General features: G+C 41.0%; 1 protein-coding gene across 2 annotated transcripts in view; it reads right to left on the minus strand.

Moving 5' to 3' along the window:
• Positions 1-3,539: 3,539 nt before the first annotated feature.
• The window catches only part of RNF128 (ring finger protein 128), a 42,573-nt gene continuing 27,869 nt past the window's right edge, over positions 3,540-18,243 (minus strand). Inside the window, exons 2-7 of one of the 2 annotated variants that reach the window (XM_009566313.2) lie at positions 17,225-17,472; positions 10,920-10,991; positions 10,179-10,261; positions 7,920-8,016; positions 6,942-7,107; positions 3,540-5,622 (exon numbers count right to left, since the gene is read on the minus strand). In XM_009566313.2, the coding sequence (XP_009564608.1) occupies positions 5,504-5,622; positions 6,942-7,107; positions 7,920-8,016; positions 10,179-10,261; positions 10,920-10,991; positions 17,225-17,472 (785 nt within the window). In that variant the 3' untranslated portion in view covers positions 3,540-5,503. The remainder of the gene's footprint in view (positions 5,623-6,941; positions 7,108-7,919; positions 8,017-10,178; positions 10,262-10,919; positions 10,992-17,224; positions 17,473-18,243) is intronic. The other variant, XM_054075894.1, reaches the window with a different exon arrangement.

The raw sequence follows: 18,243 nt of genomic DNA on the forward strand, positions 1-18,243 counted from the left end.
TGCTAACCAAAAACACAAACAAAAAACCTTGCAGGAATGGAAGACCCACTGCCTCCTCCGCTCCAGGTTGCTGGAGTTACCATCTTTCCTTACCTCCATGCAAGTTTCACTCCCGGTCCTTACTCCTGTCCTGACACAAATCTGTCATTCAGTACAAATGGAGCAAGTAGGACATTCACATTTCCCAGAAACCTCAGTTTGCTGTCCTTTTGGATCCTCCCCTTAGCACTCTCTTTCCAGCATAACTGACCTTCCTAAGATTTTCCAGGGGAACATTTTATTGATTGTGCGTCATATGAAAAATTCAGCACACAGTTGTTTAAACTCAGCCTCTACTTTGAGCTCTTTCTAAAAAAAAATCATGCACATCATGCACTAACTGTAAGTTGCAAACTTGGCGCTTTTGCTTTATCCTGTCTTCCTTTCATCCCTTTCAACTGTTCCAAATGTACTTCACCACCAGAAATGCTTCTGCCAGCACTGGTCTGTTTGTAAGCACAGGCACAGCAAGACTCTCCCATCCAGTTCCAGCTGACTAAGGAACCGCCTACACAAAGACACAAGGGTTAAAGCAGAACCATGTGTTCAATCACTTTTAACTTATGAGAAAGCTTCAAAGCTGAATCAATTGCACCGATATGAGATTTTTTTTCCTTTTCTTCCACTCACTCATTGCACCATAGCTAGAGAAGCTGCAGTATTAAAAGGTTTTACCTTTGGGACTGAACATAGATTTATCTAATACTACTGTTTTTTTACCTGTTTTCATAGTACAGTAGGGAGCAACAAGTTTCTGGTGCTTTACTTCTACTAGAAAGGAAAAATTAGTTAAAAGTCATTAGCCAGCATGTGGTAACTAACACAGATAAAACATTAATGAGACAATGCAAATGACTCCTAGATACACTAGCACATGGCTCTTCAAGAGGCCGTTTCTTCCATCCCCTCACTTGAAGTGACTGAGAGTAACAGCCATTAGCAGGTTCCTGGAGATTTACCAGCTGAACTGATGGAATGATTCCTGCATGGATGTTGCTCTTCTAAGAGCATTCCCAGAGAGAGTGTTTACCATTTAATTTTCCCCAATTAGCCAGCCCTTGGGTAGGAAATAATTCCTAAGGATCTAACACAAGTCTTCTAATTCTGATGCTAATTGTAAAGAGAGATGGCCTTGGCATTTCCACCCCAGAGCTTGGCTTTTGGCATCTCACTCATGCTGCATGTCAGGACATACGTTGTATTCTTATGTAAGATTCAAACACTGTTAATTGGATAAAAATTCAACAGTAAAAGGCTACTGCTTAGAAAATGTCTGCTTTGTTTTCTTCTCCCTGGTTCAAGGTCTTGAATGTCTTTCTGTTTCTTCCAATTCCCTCAGGCACTGGAGTCTTAACCAAATACCGTTAAGATGCAGAGTGCCCTTCTATTAGCTTGGAGGAATTTATTTATAGGCATTTAAGTTCTTTCTTAATCAGTGCACAATCATTCTACAGTCTAATCAATCATTCTACAGTCTAATCAATGCATTCTACAGCAGCAGAGATCTGTTTAGTGACACAGAATTTTTCTTTCACCGTATTAAAGATCTCCTAGAAATGGTAAATTACTTCCCTCTAGTAACCATAGCCAAGATTATATAAATAGATAAATAGCTATATAAATAAATCTTGGCTTCAGTTTGTGCAAACAACAGTTGAACAATCAATGCAGAGAATTATGTAGTTAACGCACAGTGGATGAATATTGCACTTTGGTTTCCATTTTCCCTTAGAGCCAAAATTAAATTGTCAAAGCCAGTAGGTTTTTTTTTCATCTATTCCCAAATGCCAGTTATTACCACCCCTGTGGGAGTGGAATTCTATTCAAATCTGCACAGGGAAAACATCAGTCTAAACCTGTGTGGAAAGGCAGGGCTACCTGCTGTGCTGGTGTGTGTTAAACTCAGAAGGAGATTACATTAAACCACACAGCTAAGGTAGATGTGTATATTTATTATATCCAACTTTTAGGTCATTTCACAAGTGCAGATCTTTCCATTCAGAGACTGAGATGGACTAAGTTTCTCCATTTTATGGGAAGAGTCCAACTCTTTTGACTCAAACTGCTTTTACATGTTTGCAGTCTTTCATCACACGTCCTGCTTTGCCCTTAAGAAAAATCTCAGCTATAACTACATGTCTACAGGGACACCTGAACATTTTCCTCAGAAAGCTGCATTATTTTAGTTTGGGATTTAAAATATAGGCCCACTGCTATATAGCCTGGTTTACATGAAAGCACAGCAATCCAGCACCAAGTGACAAGGCTTTCTCTCCTGCAGGAATAAGAAGTCTTTCCCAGCCACCCTTGAGAGCATCCAAGCATTTGGGTGAAGTGTCTACATCAGAGCTTTCTTGGGGAGAGATTACTGACAGCACTAAGTAAGCACTTGGAGAGGATGCTGGAGCCTCTTCTGCTTTCTCTTTGGGGGCACAACAATTGACATCTGCATGACTCAATAGGAATATTAAGACAGTCGAGGCAAATGTTTTAGGAATCATTACCACCTGTGAGACATAGTTTCCAGCATCTTACGTGCAAAAATTAGTGCATATAGAGCAAAACCTAAAAGTATTGCACAATAACAGCAAGCTCACATTGCATTTCAGGAAGAACCCTGTCCCCGGGTACATTCCTCTTTGCCTCCTGCTCAGAGGCAAGAGTTTACCATGCCATGGTGCATAGAGCTCTGTAATACATAACACGGAGCTGTTCAAGCCTACTGCATCACCAGACAAAAATATTTATAAAATCTGCTGCACAGTGCTCTTAGCAGAGTCAGCTAAAGACAGCTGCTATCCATGGAAACTTGAAAATACAAAGTGAGAGTCGGGCAGCAACTCAAGTTCAGTGTCACCGATTGCATGCAGAAAATTTGTATGCTTTCATTTTCAAACAAAATCCATTGCATAGCTAATATTTACAAATAGATCTGCACACACACAAAAACATGGCAGACTTGCAAGTTTAGCTGCAAAGCCAGAGAAACATTAAATTCTTTTGCCTAGCAGTAGCTCAAATGCTGTCCAGGCACAAACGCTGCATTTGTTCCTTTAGCAGTACTTCACAGTTGACAAGGATCTTAAAAATCTTCCTGAAAGTTACTATAAGTGCCTTGAGCTCCAAGCAAGTCCCAGTCTTTACAGAACGCATATATATTGTCTGATCTTACAGTAGTAAGAGTTTACTGACATGAACGGTTGCATCCCCCAGACTCTGCACTAGTGGATTCCTTGAGGAAATGATATGCATCCACCTCACCCTTTGAATTATCAGTACTGGGAAAAAGGCAGGTTTATTGCTCTTAAAAGACAGTAAATAAGAAGGCTTAAGTCCTATAAACAAAGCAACACAAAAGCATAAGTTGGAACAACAACAAAAATATACCAAAGCTCCTTTCAATGTATTGAATTGATTCAAATTCCCACTTTCTTTGAAGGCCAAATCTTGTTCTTTTAAACACAGAAGACTTGCAGATGATTTCATGAGAAAGTTCAGGAGTTGAGTATTTTCTGTGTGTCTGTTCATTTCCCTTCTCTGCACTTCAGATTTAGAACAGAAAGTCATTCACAGCATAATACAGCTTCGGAGTGAAGTCCAGTTACACTCCGCTTTGCAATCCAAGCCCATAACCAACCACTGCTTCCTAGACCAGACTTGGAGCTGAGCAAAAATTAAGCACAAGACTAACTACTACCAAACTGGCCAGGGGAGTGTCAAGTTTTTACTACATCTACTAGTAATGTAGAGAACAAAGGGCATTTAATTGTTTTTAGAATGCTTTGTGTTACAAAGCAAGCAGAAACACTTGAGCAAGTGAGAGATGCTGAGCAACCTGTCAGAGGACAGTGAGATATAAGCTATCTGATCTGAAGAGTTCATGTAAGACTGGCTCATGCTGAAGATGCCTAGGACAGTTCAGAGGTATATCAAGCAGCTCACTGAACACACCCCAAGCTGCTTAGTTTTTCTTTTATGTAAAGTAGAGGCTTAAGACTCCCAACACAATGTAAATCCCTGTAACACTAGCACCTTGCACATAATTAGCACTCCTTATTCCAATTAGTTTCAGCAAGTACTGCTGCTTTTTGGCAGAAAACTGAATGGTTTGTGGGATAGAGCAAATTCAGCCTCCGTTTCCACGTAATAGCTGATAATCAACATCTCATGTCAGTCAGTGTCATCAAAATATAGTTTTATTTACATTTGCATATTCAAATTCAATACAAATCATGAAATAGTTACAACAATTTTAATTGTACTATAGCTAAGAAAATGCATTGCTTTTCCCCTCCAGATTCAATAGTACTTTATTGCAGGCTTTAAGACAAAGTTCTGTTAACGCCATAGATACAGAGATAAAAAAAATAAAGTGCATCTGTAAGATGTCCTTAGATACCTTTACTGGGCAAGGTCCTACACTTAACTATTGAGGCATCCAGTGTTCCTCCTTGACCGTAGTTCAACTTCCCACTGATGGCAGACAACTTCTCCAGTCACCCATTACATTTACAGGACGTCAGCTCTCCCCGCGGCTTTAGCGCACAGGCAAGACACTGTGTAGTAACAGTCCAGCATGTTCAGGGCTGGATCATTTTCAGAACAAAACACAGCAGAACCTTTGGGAAGTATTTCTTTTCATCTTTAGTTCAGTCTTCCTGAAGTCATCCCAGACTCTCACAAAGCCAGGATTCTGGCATATTGCTCGTGCTAGAGATGGCTGTAACTCCAAAAATCATGGAGGATGTTTCAGACTGTCAGAATATCAACAGGTTTGAAAAGCTCCTGCAGTTGTTCCCTTTACAGTATTGTGCAAGTAGAATTTGGCCTGTCAACGTGAAGCTCTTTTCCCTTTAGGAATGAGTGGATTGTGGGTTGGAGCTGAGAGATAAAGAGAATCAATTAGTTTACTAGATAACCAAAGACACTGTGGGCAAAATCCAGTTCAACAGACATTAGTTTGTACTTTCTCCTATCAAATTAGTGCACTGAAATATTTAATACAGTGTTGCTTTAAAGCAAACTGTATCTGGTAAATAAGTATTAGACCAGATCAAAATTAGTTTGTTTACAATGAAAATCCTCTTGAATTAAAATAATAAACAACGAAAAAGCCAAGTCAAAACAACTGCCAGTAGAGACAGCCATGATAAAGAATCTTCTCCTTATTTAAATGACTCAAACAATGAAGAGATGTTTCGCTGAAGATGGAACTTTTGTTTTAGTGTTAAAATCTGGTGTTTATATTTAAGACACCTCTATCTGAAGAGTACTAAAACTAAATTCCACACGGGAGACAGTTTTAAGAATGGCAAACCATACAATCATGATTTGAACAAGTCTATTTGATCTCAGCATTGCCAAGGCAGTATTTCTCTAATACAGTCTTGCAATGTTTGGTATACACATGATGGCAGTAGGCATCTCCCTGGAGAAGGCTCACACCATGTTGTTGGGCATGTTCTTAGGACCTGACTTCACGAACTTGTGTTTCATCTGCCTCAAAACTTGGGTTGTCAACATGTGGAAGGACATTCACAGTGGAGAGCTGGGATTCATTGTTTACAAGATGCATGTTGTCATCTGTCCAGAACGAAACCAAGAAAAGATAAGTTTAGAAGTGGCATAGGCAAGTTTTACTATCTTAAAGCAAACCACACTTATTTCCACAAGCCTGCTGCAGTGGTATTTTCCCCAGCACTTTTCCTGCAGAGTGGGAAATCTAAGGTCGTGCTTCAATTACCACTCTTCTACTGCCCCTCATTAGTTTGTGAGCCCATTCTTGACGCTACTTGTCATTTCTAGAGGTATCTGCTCAGGTCTGGTGTTCACTTCTCAGCAGTGCTGAGCAAGCCAAGGTTGTGTGCTTAAGTATCAGAAGGTTGCCTGAGGCTATGAAATCTAGCCGTCACTTCCCTAGTCCTGCTGGCCACACCATTTCTGATACAAGAACTTCTTGAGTAGGTTCAGGATAAACTGTGGGACACAGAGAGGAAGGCCACCGCTCTAGCTAACCTTGTTATAGTGCTGTCAGCTTTACTGGGTTGCCTAAACAGGCCAATCCTATATATACACACATCACTCACTGGAGCAAGATGCCTCACAGGTGGCAGGCAACAAATCCCACACTTTCCTATCAACTAGGCTTCCCGCAGGAAAACTAAGCAGACAGTCAGAGCATTCATTTCACCTCTGAAAGCTCTCCCACTTACTCCTCTCCAAGGCCATTCCACAGTATAGGGGACAGATACTTTTTTTTGTCTACCTAGGACCTTTCCATTTTTAAAATCAATGGCAATACTGAGCATGTGTTGGCAAAGTTGAGCACTAAAAAGACATTTTCAATTAATTTGCTCTTGTTCAGAAAAAATAAGGTATTTGTAAAAACTGATAGTCTTTCCCAATTAAAATTCCCTGAAAGTGTTCCAGGATGACTCAGCCTTGACAAAATCAGAAATTGGGTTGCATTATTTGTCATCTCTATTTTGCATCATCTAAGCTAGAGCAGGACTGACTCTCCAGAAGTTTTCTGTAAGCAATTAACTGCTAGAAGCAGACAGATCTGATGGCAAAGCAACACTCACTCATCCAAAATGGAACCTCCAAAGAGATAACAAGATGAGGGACATCTTCAGAAAAATCTCTATGGCCTTTAAGGAGTATGCCTCTCATTTCAACTACTCTCTTCATAGTCTCCAAGTTTTAAGTCACATTTAGGTTGCGTTTCAGTTCAGAGCAAAGACCCAGTGTCAAAGCCAAGTGCAAACAGAAGGGAAGATTAAGAATACCCTGAAAAACAAGGTATTCAAGCACTGCAAGGTATTACTTAGGCAACCTCCCCTCCAATTCACAGCATAAGCGAAGTGCAATGCAATCTAGCAAGACAGGTAAAACAGACACACTTTCTGATGGTGCATGTTCCTCCAGAACAGATTCATCTGCTCCTTGTACAGAAGCATATCCAGATGATGCAGTTTCACTATGATTATCCTCTTCATTAACTGTAGAGGCACTTGGTGTCCCACTGGATACTGTGGCTTCCACAGCCTCAGTCACTTCTACATCCGCCTTTGTGAAGAGAGAGAAAACAGTTAAGTTACAACTTCATAGGAGGCTGCATCTTTCCAGGAGACCAATGCCTGCAAGGACTGGATTTAATGAACTTCCACACATGAAAAATAAAAATAGAATGGAAAAAAGCTGTTAGCCTTCAGTATCACAGGTGAAAACCAGTTATCGCCTAACTGAGTGGGAAGTTCAGATGCAGCTTCTGCCTTCTTCAGCCACCTCTTCATTTTTACTGCCCAGTACCAGGAAAACAGATTCTCCTTCCACTCAGTGCAGATCTCTCTCCCACAGGCAAACTAGCATGGCCCAGGCAGCATCTAGCTTTGGCAACAGCATCTTCCCCCAGCACCTGCCACAACAAGCAGTAGCATGTGAGATATTCCTTATGTATCCAGGAAGACATGTATGGCTTTCCTGGAGCAACATGCTAACACATTCACTTTTCGAGGACTGCAGGTACTTATTAACTGAATAGAGGCTGGTTTCAGGGGCAGCATGAGCTGTCAAAGCCTGCCTAAGGCTTTGAGAAATACCCTCAGCTGCAAGCACAAGGGCTAAGAGCAATTCATCACAATCAATTTTAGCTGACCTTCTGCCCAAAGCTTCAGATGACAACAACTCAGATCAGGTCAGCTGTAGGCTTCAATAAAGGAGACACGTCAGTCAGTCCTGTAGTGTCTTGCCACTGACATGGCAATGACTGTCTCTATTATCATCTGCACTCTGGAGGCAGCGTGAAATAGCTCATATGTGGTTACTACACTAGTGTAATACCTCTAACGGCATCTACCACTAAAAGACTAGAGGCTTACCTCAATGCCCAAAGCTTTGAGTATGTCACATTTGCACATTGGGCATGTCCTGTGTTCCAGAAGCCAGGGGTCAATACAGTTCTTGTGGAAGAGATGGCTGGTGGAAGAAGGTAACAAATAAGTTAGGTTTCACACCAGGAGAACTGTTTACGTGACATTTATGAAGGCCCACTTAGAAACACCAAGAATTTATTCATTCAAAAATGGATCATGTTATTTTGCCACAAATTTCAGCTGAAAGTTATGGACAGTTGATCTCCCAGCCTGCAGCTGGTTTATGCTTATTAGTATCTCTATACAATTTGCTGGAATTCAGCATTATCATCTTTGCTACAGCGCTCTTAAGCCTTTTTCTAAAAATCTGTATACAATACATTCCCAGCTGATAATCTAACTAATATAAATGTTGACATCTCAGCCTTAGCTTTAAGATTAACTTCTGTCATGCAGATGCAGATGACTAGATGGCCCTTGTTTCTGTTAAAACTACGTAGAAAAGTCATCTCAGAATTATGTCCTCAAGATAAACTATATTCTCATACATCTGCTCTGTCTATGCAGTCACTGTGTATTCCAAGTGGATATTTGGCAGGCTGTGTACTCAAGAAATTAAACATAGTTCAGCCATTATAGATGCAAATGTGTTCTTCTATGAAGACACTCAAATCCACAATGGAGCTGAATTAGGCCACAGATCTAAGAGGACTATTTGATATCCTGTAATCTGCCTGTTCCCTCCGCCTGAATAGAAACAGCAAGACAGACAGGCACTGCTCAATACTAATCAGAACTCCATTGTGAGTCAAGTGCAGAGATCACCACATCCAGTGCTCAGTATCCTATGCCCCAGTATGATACCAGGATTCTCTGATTCGGCCCACGTAACCAGCACCTCCCTTCCAGCTGCACCAATGCGAGTAGTCTAGAGTACAATCTGAAAATTCCTTGATGCATGACTATTTTAAGTACTTGGACTTAACACTGGTCTTGTTTACATCTGCTACTATAAATGCCTTCAGTTTGACTATCTGGACAAGAATGCCTTCTGCAAATACACACACCCCAGATACTTAGATACCACTCCATGTGACTCACAGGAGCATTCAACTGCTTGTTTCTTTCATGGATAGGGTTAAAAGCTTTCAACAAGTAGGGTCTCAGTGTTGAGGTCAACCAATGCCACAAGTATGTTCTTGTGGTGAATATCAGTTTATAACTCATGTGAGAGAGAATTTAATATTATTGATACTGACAGAGATCACCACTAGTGTAGACTATTAAATAAATGCAGTCATCTGAGAGCAACCTTTGAGCCAAAGAGGAATGAAACATCATAAACATATGTAACAGCAGTGTTAGTAATGCAGCAAATTTGTGTACAAAGAATATATTCAAAAGAAATTACTCCCCTCTTTCCCCAAAAAGTCATTCTTTGCTTGCAAGTTGATATGAAGATTAGCAGGGTTTATAAAGAAATAAGTCAGGTCTCCTATCAGCCAAAAGTATCTAGAGCCTGCCTGAATGCTTCTGTACCTGTGGGACCTAATTCATTACTGAACAGGACTACCCTCTACTCTAGCAGAAACCTGACAAGACAACTGAATAATCATTAACACGTGTCTAAAAGTATATCCAGGGTTTTTTTTTTCCTAAACTATTAAGCATTAGATCAAGGAAGTTTGTTGATAACACCTTAACAAGCCAACTTCTTGATATCAAAACAAACAGCTTAGAAGTCTTACTGCTTGGGAGCAGAGAAAGCTTTGATAAAACTGTAACTTTGTGGAAAGCTAACCCCAGCTCGGCTTTAGTAGTGTTTGACAAACAACACTGCTCAGCACACAACAGCAGCTACAGATTTTTCCATTCTTCAGAACTTGATTCTTCTTCCATAAAAATTTTTCCAAGTGCTTTTTTGCAATCCTCCCCAAGGGTTAGAAAACCCTTTTGTGTGGTTCACATTGCAGTCCTCTGATTTTAGAAGCTTTGCCAGAGCAGTCCCATTCAGCAGGCACAGGGGGAAGTCTCTCACAATAAGCTTCCTTAAGCCCTGAAAAGTCTTTATTGATCAGCTGATGAGCAATCAAATTACAAGCACTGGTGCTACAATACTGGGCTTCCACAGAAGCCAGCAATGAGATACAACAGCAGAGAAATGTAGAAAAATAAACTGCTATAGCTCTGCTTTGGTCTCTATTTCAGATGATGCATACAAGCTTCCAGAGTTTGGATTATGAGGCAGTTGGGAAGACAACTTACTTGCAAGTCAGAATACGCACTACTTCATTTGGCTTGTATGGCTCGATGCACACAACACAGCAATCTCCATCAGGACCAGTTTCCTAAAGTGGTGAAACGAATTTAAGCTGTTAGCAGACTGTGAAAGCTTCCTTTGAACTACAGCAAGATTTACTGCAGACAAAAAGGTCTAGCTAAGGTAATCTAAGACAGGTCCCATATATAATCTTGTATAAATGAATTGTGAGCATTACTGAGTCAAGCTGACACTTTAACAGCAGCATTGCAAGTTTAATCTCACGGTTTATTAGAAATCCAGCTGCAAATCATCACTGGATTATTTGAGGCACTACTGTAGCAGTTTAGAAACTGCTAGCTCCAGTTTTAGTTACCAAAAGAATAGCCAAAGAAGCTGAATAGATATACTATATAGCATATATAGATATATATACTATATGAGAGAGTATATATAGATATACTATACTGATACAGATATAAGCTGATATACTAGTTTACGATTCAGCATCCATGCTGGCAAATTAGGATCTCATCTCAGCAAGGCTACCAGCAAGCAGCTAAAAAAAGAATCTGATTTATAAGAATGTGCAAATTGGCAAGTCACACCCTGGAAAAGGACCTGGTCTCAAAGAGGAACCATCTCTGCAAGAGACAGTTACAGGCTCAGAGGAACTCCTGCTAAGGACCACTCTTTGGGTTCTGTGCAAAGCAGTAGCACTCAGGAGGTTATAGGATCAGTCATACCTTGTCCCCTTGCTTCAAGGTGCGCAGCTGTAACTGTTCAATAGCCTTCTTAGCTCTGGCCTTCAGTCGTCGCTGTAACAGAAAGCAGTCCTGCTCGAACACAGTCATTTTCCTCTTTCCTTCTTACCAAGGAGCCTACTGCAAGCAGGCATCAGTTTTGTAACCCAGATGTTATGAAAACAAGCAAAGTACGCATAACCATGCTATTTAGAGACAACATGAAGCAGAATTTCAGGACATACTGACACTCTGGATGATACACCAACAAGGCATTTGCATTTTGCTTTGTTTTTACCCAACCTTTTCACAAAGCGCAGGAATCTCAAGGGTTCCTTCTTTGAGAAGATTTAAGATAATGCTTAGATCAGATTAGAGCTAGCCAAAACAAACAGAAGTGTTCAAATTGACTTGGTACAGAAGACCGAACATTGAGTCCGACAATCAATAATTTTAATTGCTCACTTTGACAACTTCCTGGCATAAACTCCTGATGAAAGGCAGGATTCTTTACCCATCAGCACAACTACCATCAACACACCCTGAACACACCCTCTGCCACAAGTACTCTACAGAGCGCGCAACAGCTCAAGAGCCTCTTAGCACCGACTACTCCTGCCAAGCGGAAGAACGCATTTTTATCTCATCATGCACAAAAGGAGGGAAAAAAAGGGCTCAGAGCTATTTCTACCCCTCCCCGTGACACAAGGTGTGAAACAAAGCAAATTACTAGCCCCAGGTGGATTACAGGGCAGCTGTAATAAAAGCACTGGAGGAAGCATTCCCCTTCACGCAGTAATTTGCTTGCTGCTGTCAGGATAAGCAGGGCAGAGGAGCAGACAGCAGAAGCCCAGCTTGCCTGGCAACTGTTGCTGTCCAGCTGTCACTGCAAAGCATTTAATTAGCACTGGAGCCAACTCTCTGTTTAAAGGTCACAGGTTGATGCTGTTCCACCAACACGAGGAATATGATTGTCCTTTGTAGTGCCTTCTGTAGGGCACAGAAGCATATCAGGCAGCTCCAGCAGAGCCATCCCCACACAGCTCTTATCTTAGGGACAGAACAGACCCTGGTTCTGCAGCTAACCAAAAATGCTCTTCCTGATTCAGCTGCTCAGTGCAGGAACCCCAGAGTGTCAGCTTCCCAGCATTACCTCCCCTTATGCACTTCAGTTCAGTAACAAGACTCTTTCCTGGGGTGAAGCTGCAGTGCTGGTGGCACAAGGACAGAAGGAACTAGCGGATGGAGGGCTGCTGCTGGCACCTAAGAAGCTCAGCAAGAGTTGGTAATTCTACATAAGATTTGCTGTGCTGAAACAATTAACAACAGGCAAGTTGATTTCTACGGTCCACTAGGACTCCATCAAACAGTTTTGGAGCAAAATTACCTACTTGTATATTGGTGGTGTTTTGGGATCCTAAGATATAGAGCATCTATGTGCATGCTTTTAGGCGTTTAATAGTTGATAGCTATTAACAACTATCAAGGAAGAGATACAGTGCAAAGGTGAAGGATGCAAACAAGTTCTCAGGGATTTATTTATTTTTTTTTTTAGGAAGAACTAGTCAAATTTTCTTTGAAGTTTTTAAAGTTCTGCTGAAGACATCAAGATATGTTTTTGTATGTCACTTAAGGTTAACTTCAGAGTGATGTTCCCCTTGCCAGTGTTTCAGACTGAAGTCACAGAGAAGCAGCCAAAGAGAAGCAGCCACATATTTATCTCTAACACTGAGGCCCCAAAAATGTTTCAGCAACAACAGAACAGGAATGCAGCAATATTAGTCCTTCTAATATGCAGGCAGAACTGTCTGTCACTGCTACTCGTTATTAATTGAAAATTAAACTTTTAAGGAATGTACTCCCTCATACAGTATCTAATCCACTATTCTAATGCCAGGCCAAGCGCATTAGTCAGGATCCAACTGGCTGTATTGTTAATAATTTACTGAAACAATATTTTAAGTTTTGCCTGAGAACAAATTTAATTGTTCTTTGTGAAAAGCACCAATGGCAAAGTCACCTTTAACACTGATTTTGGTAAGCGCAGTAGAATATCCCTCCAGGGGAGATGAAGAAAGGTTACAAGAGGAAGCTTTTTATTGAATAGCCTACCAGGAGATCCAGGATACTCAAGCCTGGAATGTCAAAGCATTTTGTGATGCCAAGTTTTTCAAGCAAACATTAAATGTTATTGATGTTAAAAGACTAGAACTCCAAGCCAGCAACTCTAGGCGAGACTGCTGACCAAGTTAAGCGGGGTGGGGTGGGAATCAAAATATTACAAAATCTGTCAGGTCCCAGCTCCGATTCAGGCTCTGGCATTTTGAAGTAGAGAGGTACCTAAATGGAAAAACTAGGTTTGCTGTTGCTTAGTCCTCATGTTCCCTTAGTTCAATGCTTCCAATTTTATCTCCAAATCTTTCTGCATACGGGTGCCTTCCTGGCACCCTGCAAGCACAGTCATGGCAATGCAGACTGGCAAACTCTGAAGTGTTCAGGAATTCCTGTGTTTCTCCTGTGGGCAATAACTCCTTAGCTTACAGGAGTTACTGCCATGAAAACAGTTTTGAATTGCAGGAAGTTTAGCAACTCGACTCCTCCAAAGACATTAATTAGGTCATTTCTCAGCTGCAACATCTAATCTTTATAAAATAAATGAAAGTGAAGACTGGCTTAAATTAGAAACTGGGCCATGGGGAGCATCACTGGCCATTTTTGCATTATTAAGAAAAGTTAATATATTCAGGAACTGAATTTGCCAGTACTCTGCTAACAAGAAAGGTAACAAGCCATCTACCACATATGCCTTGTTTTTTCACCTTCTTGATCACAGACCTCATGATGCAGTAAAAGAATCTCAAGCTCAGAAGAAAATATGCATTCAGATAAGAACTTGCAGGTTGTGACCTGTTTAGCTAGCTGGCTTGTAAGGAAAAAGCTACTCTATTTTAACTCACAATTAGGACATGTTTTTTGCTTGGACCACAAGGCCACAAGATTGGCTCAACTCAACTTCTTAAAGTTGCACAGTTTTACATTACTGACTTGCACACAACTCCTGCTCAAGCTGGGCGAGAGAGAACTGCTGCCTTCAAGAAAAGTCTAGAGAAGAGAACATGTTTAAGACCTGGGTTATATGTGATCAAGCCATCCAGAAAAAGTGCCTTCACCAGAAGAAGCTAGTAGTCATACCATACAGAAACTGTATTAGAAAGTGGTGAATTTAAAGGTACTCAATAGCCTGTCTATAAAACAAGAGATTGCTTAAGAAAGCATCGAAGTCTTAAGATTTTCTAAAGCTGAAAGAAAAGGAAAAACATATTGCCAATATGGTAATACCTGGAAGCCGTCCAATTTAAGCAACAGTTATTACTAGTCCCATGTATGAATGAAACACTCATCTAGTCAGGCTCTTGTTTTCAAGAAGCCTTTGCAGAAGAGACAAAGCATCTAGCATATAGTCTCCCCTCTTTCTGTTCTGCCCCTTAGTAAGCAAGTGGGACTCAAACTTCATTGCCCTTTTCAGTCCAGAGCACGAGTTCTCCTGAGGCTGTGGCTCACTCCACAAGAATAGGTCAAATATTCAGGCACCTGAACATAAGAGAGAAGCTGCAGAGCATCATTATTACATGTGACAATTAACGCATCATAGCACTCTGAAGAGCAATTCAAAAGTGTTCATTTTGATTCAAGGGGTAGACTGACACTTTAAAGACTCCTCATAGAACAGCAGTATAATCCCCCATAGGGAAGGTCAAAAAAGCACATAGATACATAGAACCATAGTAACATTGGGTAAAAGGATGCATTCAGAACATAGAAAGGGAAAATTTGTAATACTTAACTATCAATACATTTGACTGTTTCCTAAAGACACCTCCTAAAAGAATGTATAACTCTTAGACATGTATGCAATAAAGGAGAAAAAACACACTCCTTCACTCTACCAAGTAACAGACTGAAATTCAGGCAACCCAAGTTGCCAAAGGGATGAATGATGATAGGAAAGCTCCCCATACAGCATGCAAGCTGATAAGTTGTTTGACTAATATGCAGTGTTTCATGGAGCCAAAGCAGTTAAAGCCTCAAACTTGGGATACATGCTGAAAATCCAATCAGCTGGCTAAGAGGGAACACTGTAGCATCACTTCTTAATAGTTCACCTTCACCAACAAAAACGTTCTTGTTATTATTTGCTTATCTAATCATTGTGAGGTCAGTTTTTAAGGTGGCCATGGTATTAAAACAATTGAAAACAATTCTGGATTGTCTCGAGTTTCACTTTTACAAAACAGTACACTTTTACCTCCTGACAGCAGAGAAGCTTTCCTCTATTCTTAGACTTTATAAAGCACTTTTTAAAGCTCCTTAATTTCAGTTCAGCTGAAATCATGTGGAACAAGTATTTAATTTATCAATGTTATTTTTCAATCTACAGTAAACTCCTTGTGCACACAAAGCCCAAGATAGAAACAGTTTGTGAAGGTGTTAACCAAGCAGACTGGATTGTCTCAGTATCATCTACCTGAGGCATTGATAACATTTGTAGCTTGTTGAAAGTCTGATAGCTCACAATAGAGCTGGACTTCCACAATTGCTCTGTTAAATACTTTCAAAGGAGAAAAAAAATTCACATGATTTGATAAACAGGGTCTTTTGCAGACCAGGTTCTAGGATGCACAGTGTTTCCTGCCCAGGTTTGTTTAGCATCGAACAGAGTTCTCATGCATGGGTAGATGGCAGGGAATGAAAAAGGGAATTCATCAGCAGGAGACTGTGCATCTCTGTCCTCAGATGTCAGAAAGAAGACAGCATCAAGTCACAGAGCTCCATGCCACCCCTTATGAAAGGTACTACAGAGACAACTCCATATGACATCCAGGAGTGGCAATGCTCCATCTGACAGGCAGATGACCACTTCCAGTACTGCCTTTCCAACTATTCCCTTACTACACCATCATGTCACTTCCAAGTGTGGCATAACATCAGAACATGCAAATAGGCTAAACCAAAGCACTTGCAGGAAGCCTAGCCCAGAAGTAGAGGCAGACACAGCTCAGAAAAGGCACAACTGCATTCCAGCTCATCATTAGATCTTTAGTCTCAGTAAGGATATAGCCAGCCAGCCAGCCATCACTTAGACAATAGGATTTCAGAACAGAAACTCAACTAAAATGTTACAGAAGCCTGAAACTGGCCTGAATTTCAACATCTGTGTCTAACTACCAGCTTCATCAACTTATTTCAGAAAGTTCTTGCTCAAGGGGCCTGAAATCTCCAAGACAGCAGAGGAGCTCAGCATGGCAGATCTTCCGCAATGGCAGAGAAGACTGTCACTTCTTTAACTGTCTAACCACTGACCCAGAGATCATTCACACACTCTGAGCCCAGCTAGAGTGACATGCTCATGCTACTGCTCTCTGTAGGAGAAGGTTCTAATGACTCTTCTTTCAGAGTTCAGGTAGCTCCTGCAAGATGCATTGCAATTACCAATGGTCTCCCTTGCAACACAGCTGGCAAGGGTGAGGCTCATGTCTGAGCCACTCAAATTCTGTTCATGCTGCTGCCCGTCACCTTTGATGGATATCATGCCAGGACTTTATTCTCACTTTTAAGGCTCTTGCTTAAGCCTTGAAGTAGCAGGTATAAGGCAGGTCTGATCAGACAGAAGACAAAGCTGTAAGTGTTAGTCCTATTAGCCGATCAGATTATTGCACCGAAGAGTTACTTGGAAACTTAACTCATTAGCAACCTCCTGCCTGGGGTTTAAAATGAACACAATTTAACAGTGCTTTTTTTTTTTTTTCCCCCACTCTTGATTGAGGCTGTCACTGTAATTCTCAAAAAGCTTTCAGTCAGAAAGCAGCTCTCAACAAGCGGCAGTTTCCCAACTTGTGGTCTACAGAAAGGCAGGCAAAGTCATGCATCATTTCGCAGACACATTTGCAGTCGTGTCTCACATTACAGCTAGCACAGAGGCAGTGCTATGTGGGAAGTGTGAGGGTCAGCTAAAAGCAGTTTAGCTCTCTCACCGCCCCCAATACATCAGCATTACGGCTGCACTGGAGTTCAGGAAGTAAAATTTGTAGGAGGGAAAGTTACCTAAATACAATCTCTTGCTTTCTCCAGATGGTTTACTTTCTTTGGAAAGTTTTAAGGTGTTTAAAAAGATACCTGTTAGCATTTTGATGGTCATACCCTCCTTCCTATGGAAGGAACAAATTAAGTAATTTTGGTGCCCAACCAATATTCTGCACATAGCATGGAGGCTCAGGGGTATTAAAAAATGCAATGGCACACAAACTCACCTGATTCTTGGACTGGGCCCTTGCGATCCTGAGTCTTCGAGCTGAATAAAAAATAAAGTAGCCCATTGTTGCTGCTGTGACAATGAAAAATGACACTGAGATGAAGAAGATGGAATATTGATTCATCCAAGGGCCATGCTTTTTCCCCACTTCAATGACCATGGTCACTTTCATGCCACTCTGAATCCGGTGTAAGAGCTCCATGCCTTTCAGGTTGCCAATCATAATTGCAACAATGCTTTCAGCACCTGGAAAGAAGAAGGGGAATCCATGCTTAGTTTCCAGGTGTTGTATAAAAGTCATCGTCTTACAAGTGCTAAAGAACAGATTGGAAAGTTTTTAACCGGCTTTTGCATAAGCTGATGGAATAAGTATCACCTCCATATGTTTGTTCAGCTGAAAGGTACGTCTGATTACCTATGGGCTGCATAAATGAACCATATTTACAATTCATTCCTCCCCATAGCCCTCCTTACTCCCATACAGGACACAAGTCGTTATTATTTTAGACTCGACACTTAGGCAATTTACGTTTTAACATGCCTCTGAACTACATGAAGTTAAAACTAAATCCTATACAGAGTGAGGTCGCTAGGGATTACAGTATCTCCTGGAGCTCGGGGATGCCAGGTGTGCAGCTCATGGCTTAAGGACCCTTCCTGTAATGGATCTGACTCCCTCCTCGCTCTGCTGTTACTTAACACCTCTTTTCTAAATTTGACAGTACTGCTGAGTACTTCCCCAGACACTGAGCAATCAAAGCAATGGATCAGCCTTTGCTTCTGTATTTTCAGATGCAATTCAGAAATGTTGGAGTGAAATGTAGTTATGAACTATAAATGTTGCTGTGGGTTTCTGACGCAAATTCAGAGGGACGCAAATGTTGAGGTGGGCTCAGTTTTTCAACAGTTGGTGGCAGATGGCAAACTCCATCCAGATTTTAACAACAGATTTCATTCACTCAGTTGGACACCATGACAAGCCATCAGAGGAACCAAGGGGTTTATGGTCGGAAGACA

The sequence above is a fragment of the Cuculus canorus genome, chromosome 10, assembly GCF_017976375.1.
Source record: "Cuculus canorus isolate bCucCan1 chromosome 10, bCucCan1.pri, whole genome shotgun sequence".
Classification (NCBI taxonomy): domain Eukaryota; kingdom Metazoa; phylum Chordata; class Aves; order Cuculiformes; family Cuculidae; genus Cuculus; species Cuculus canorus.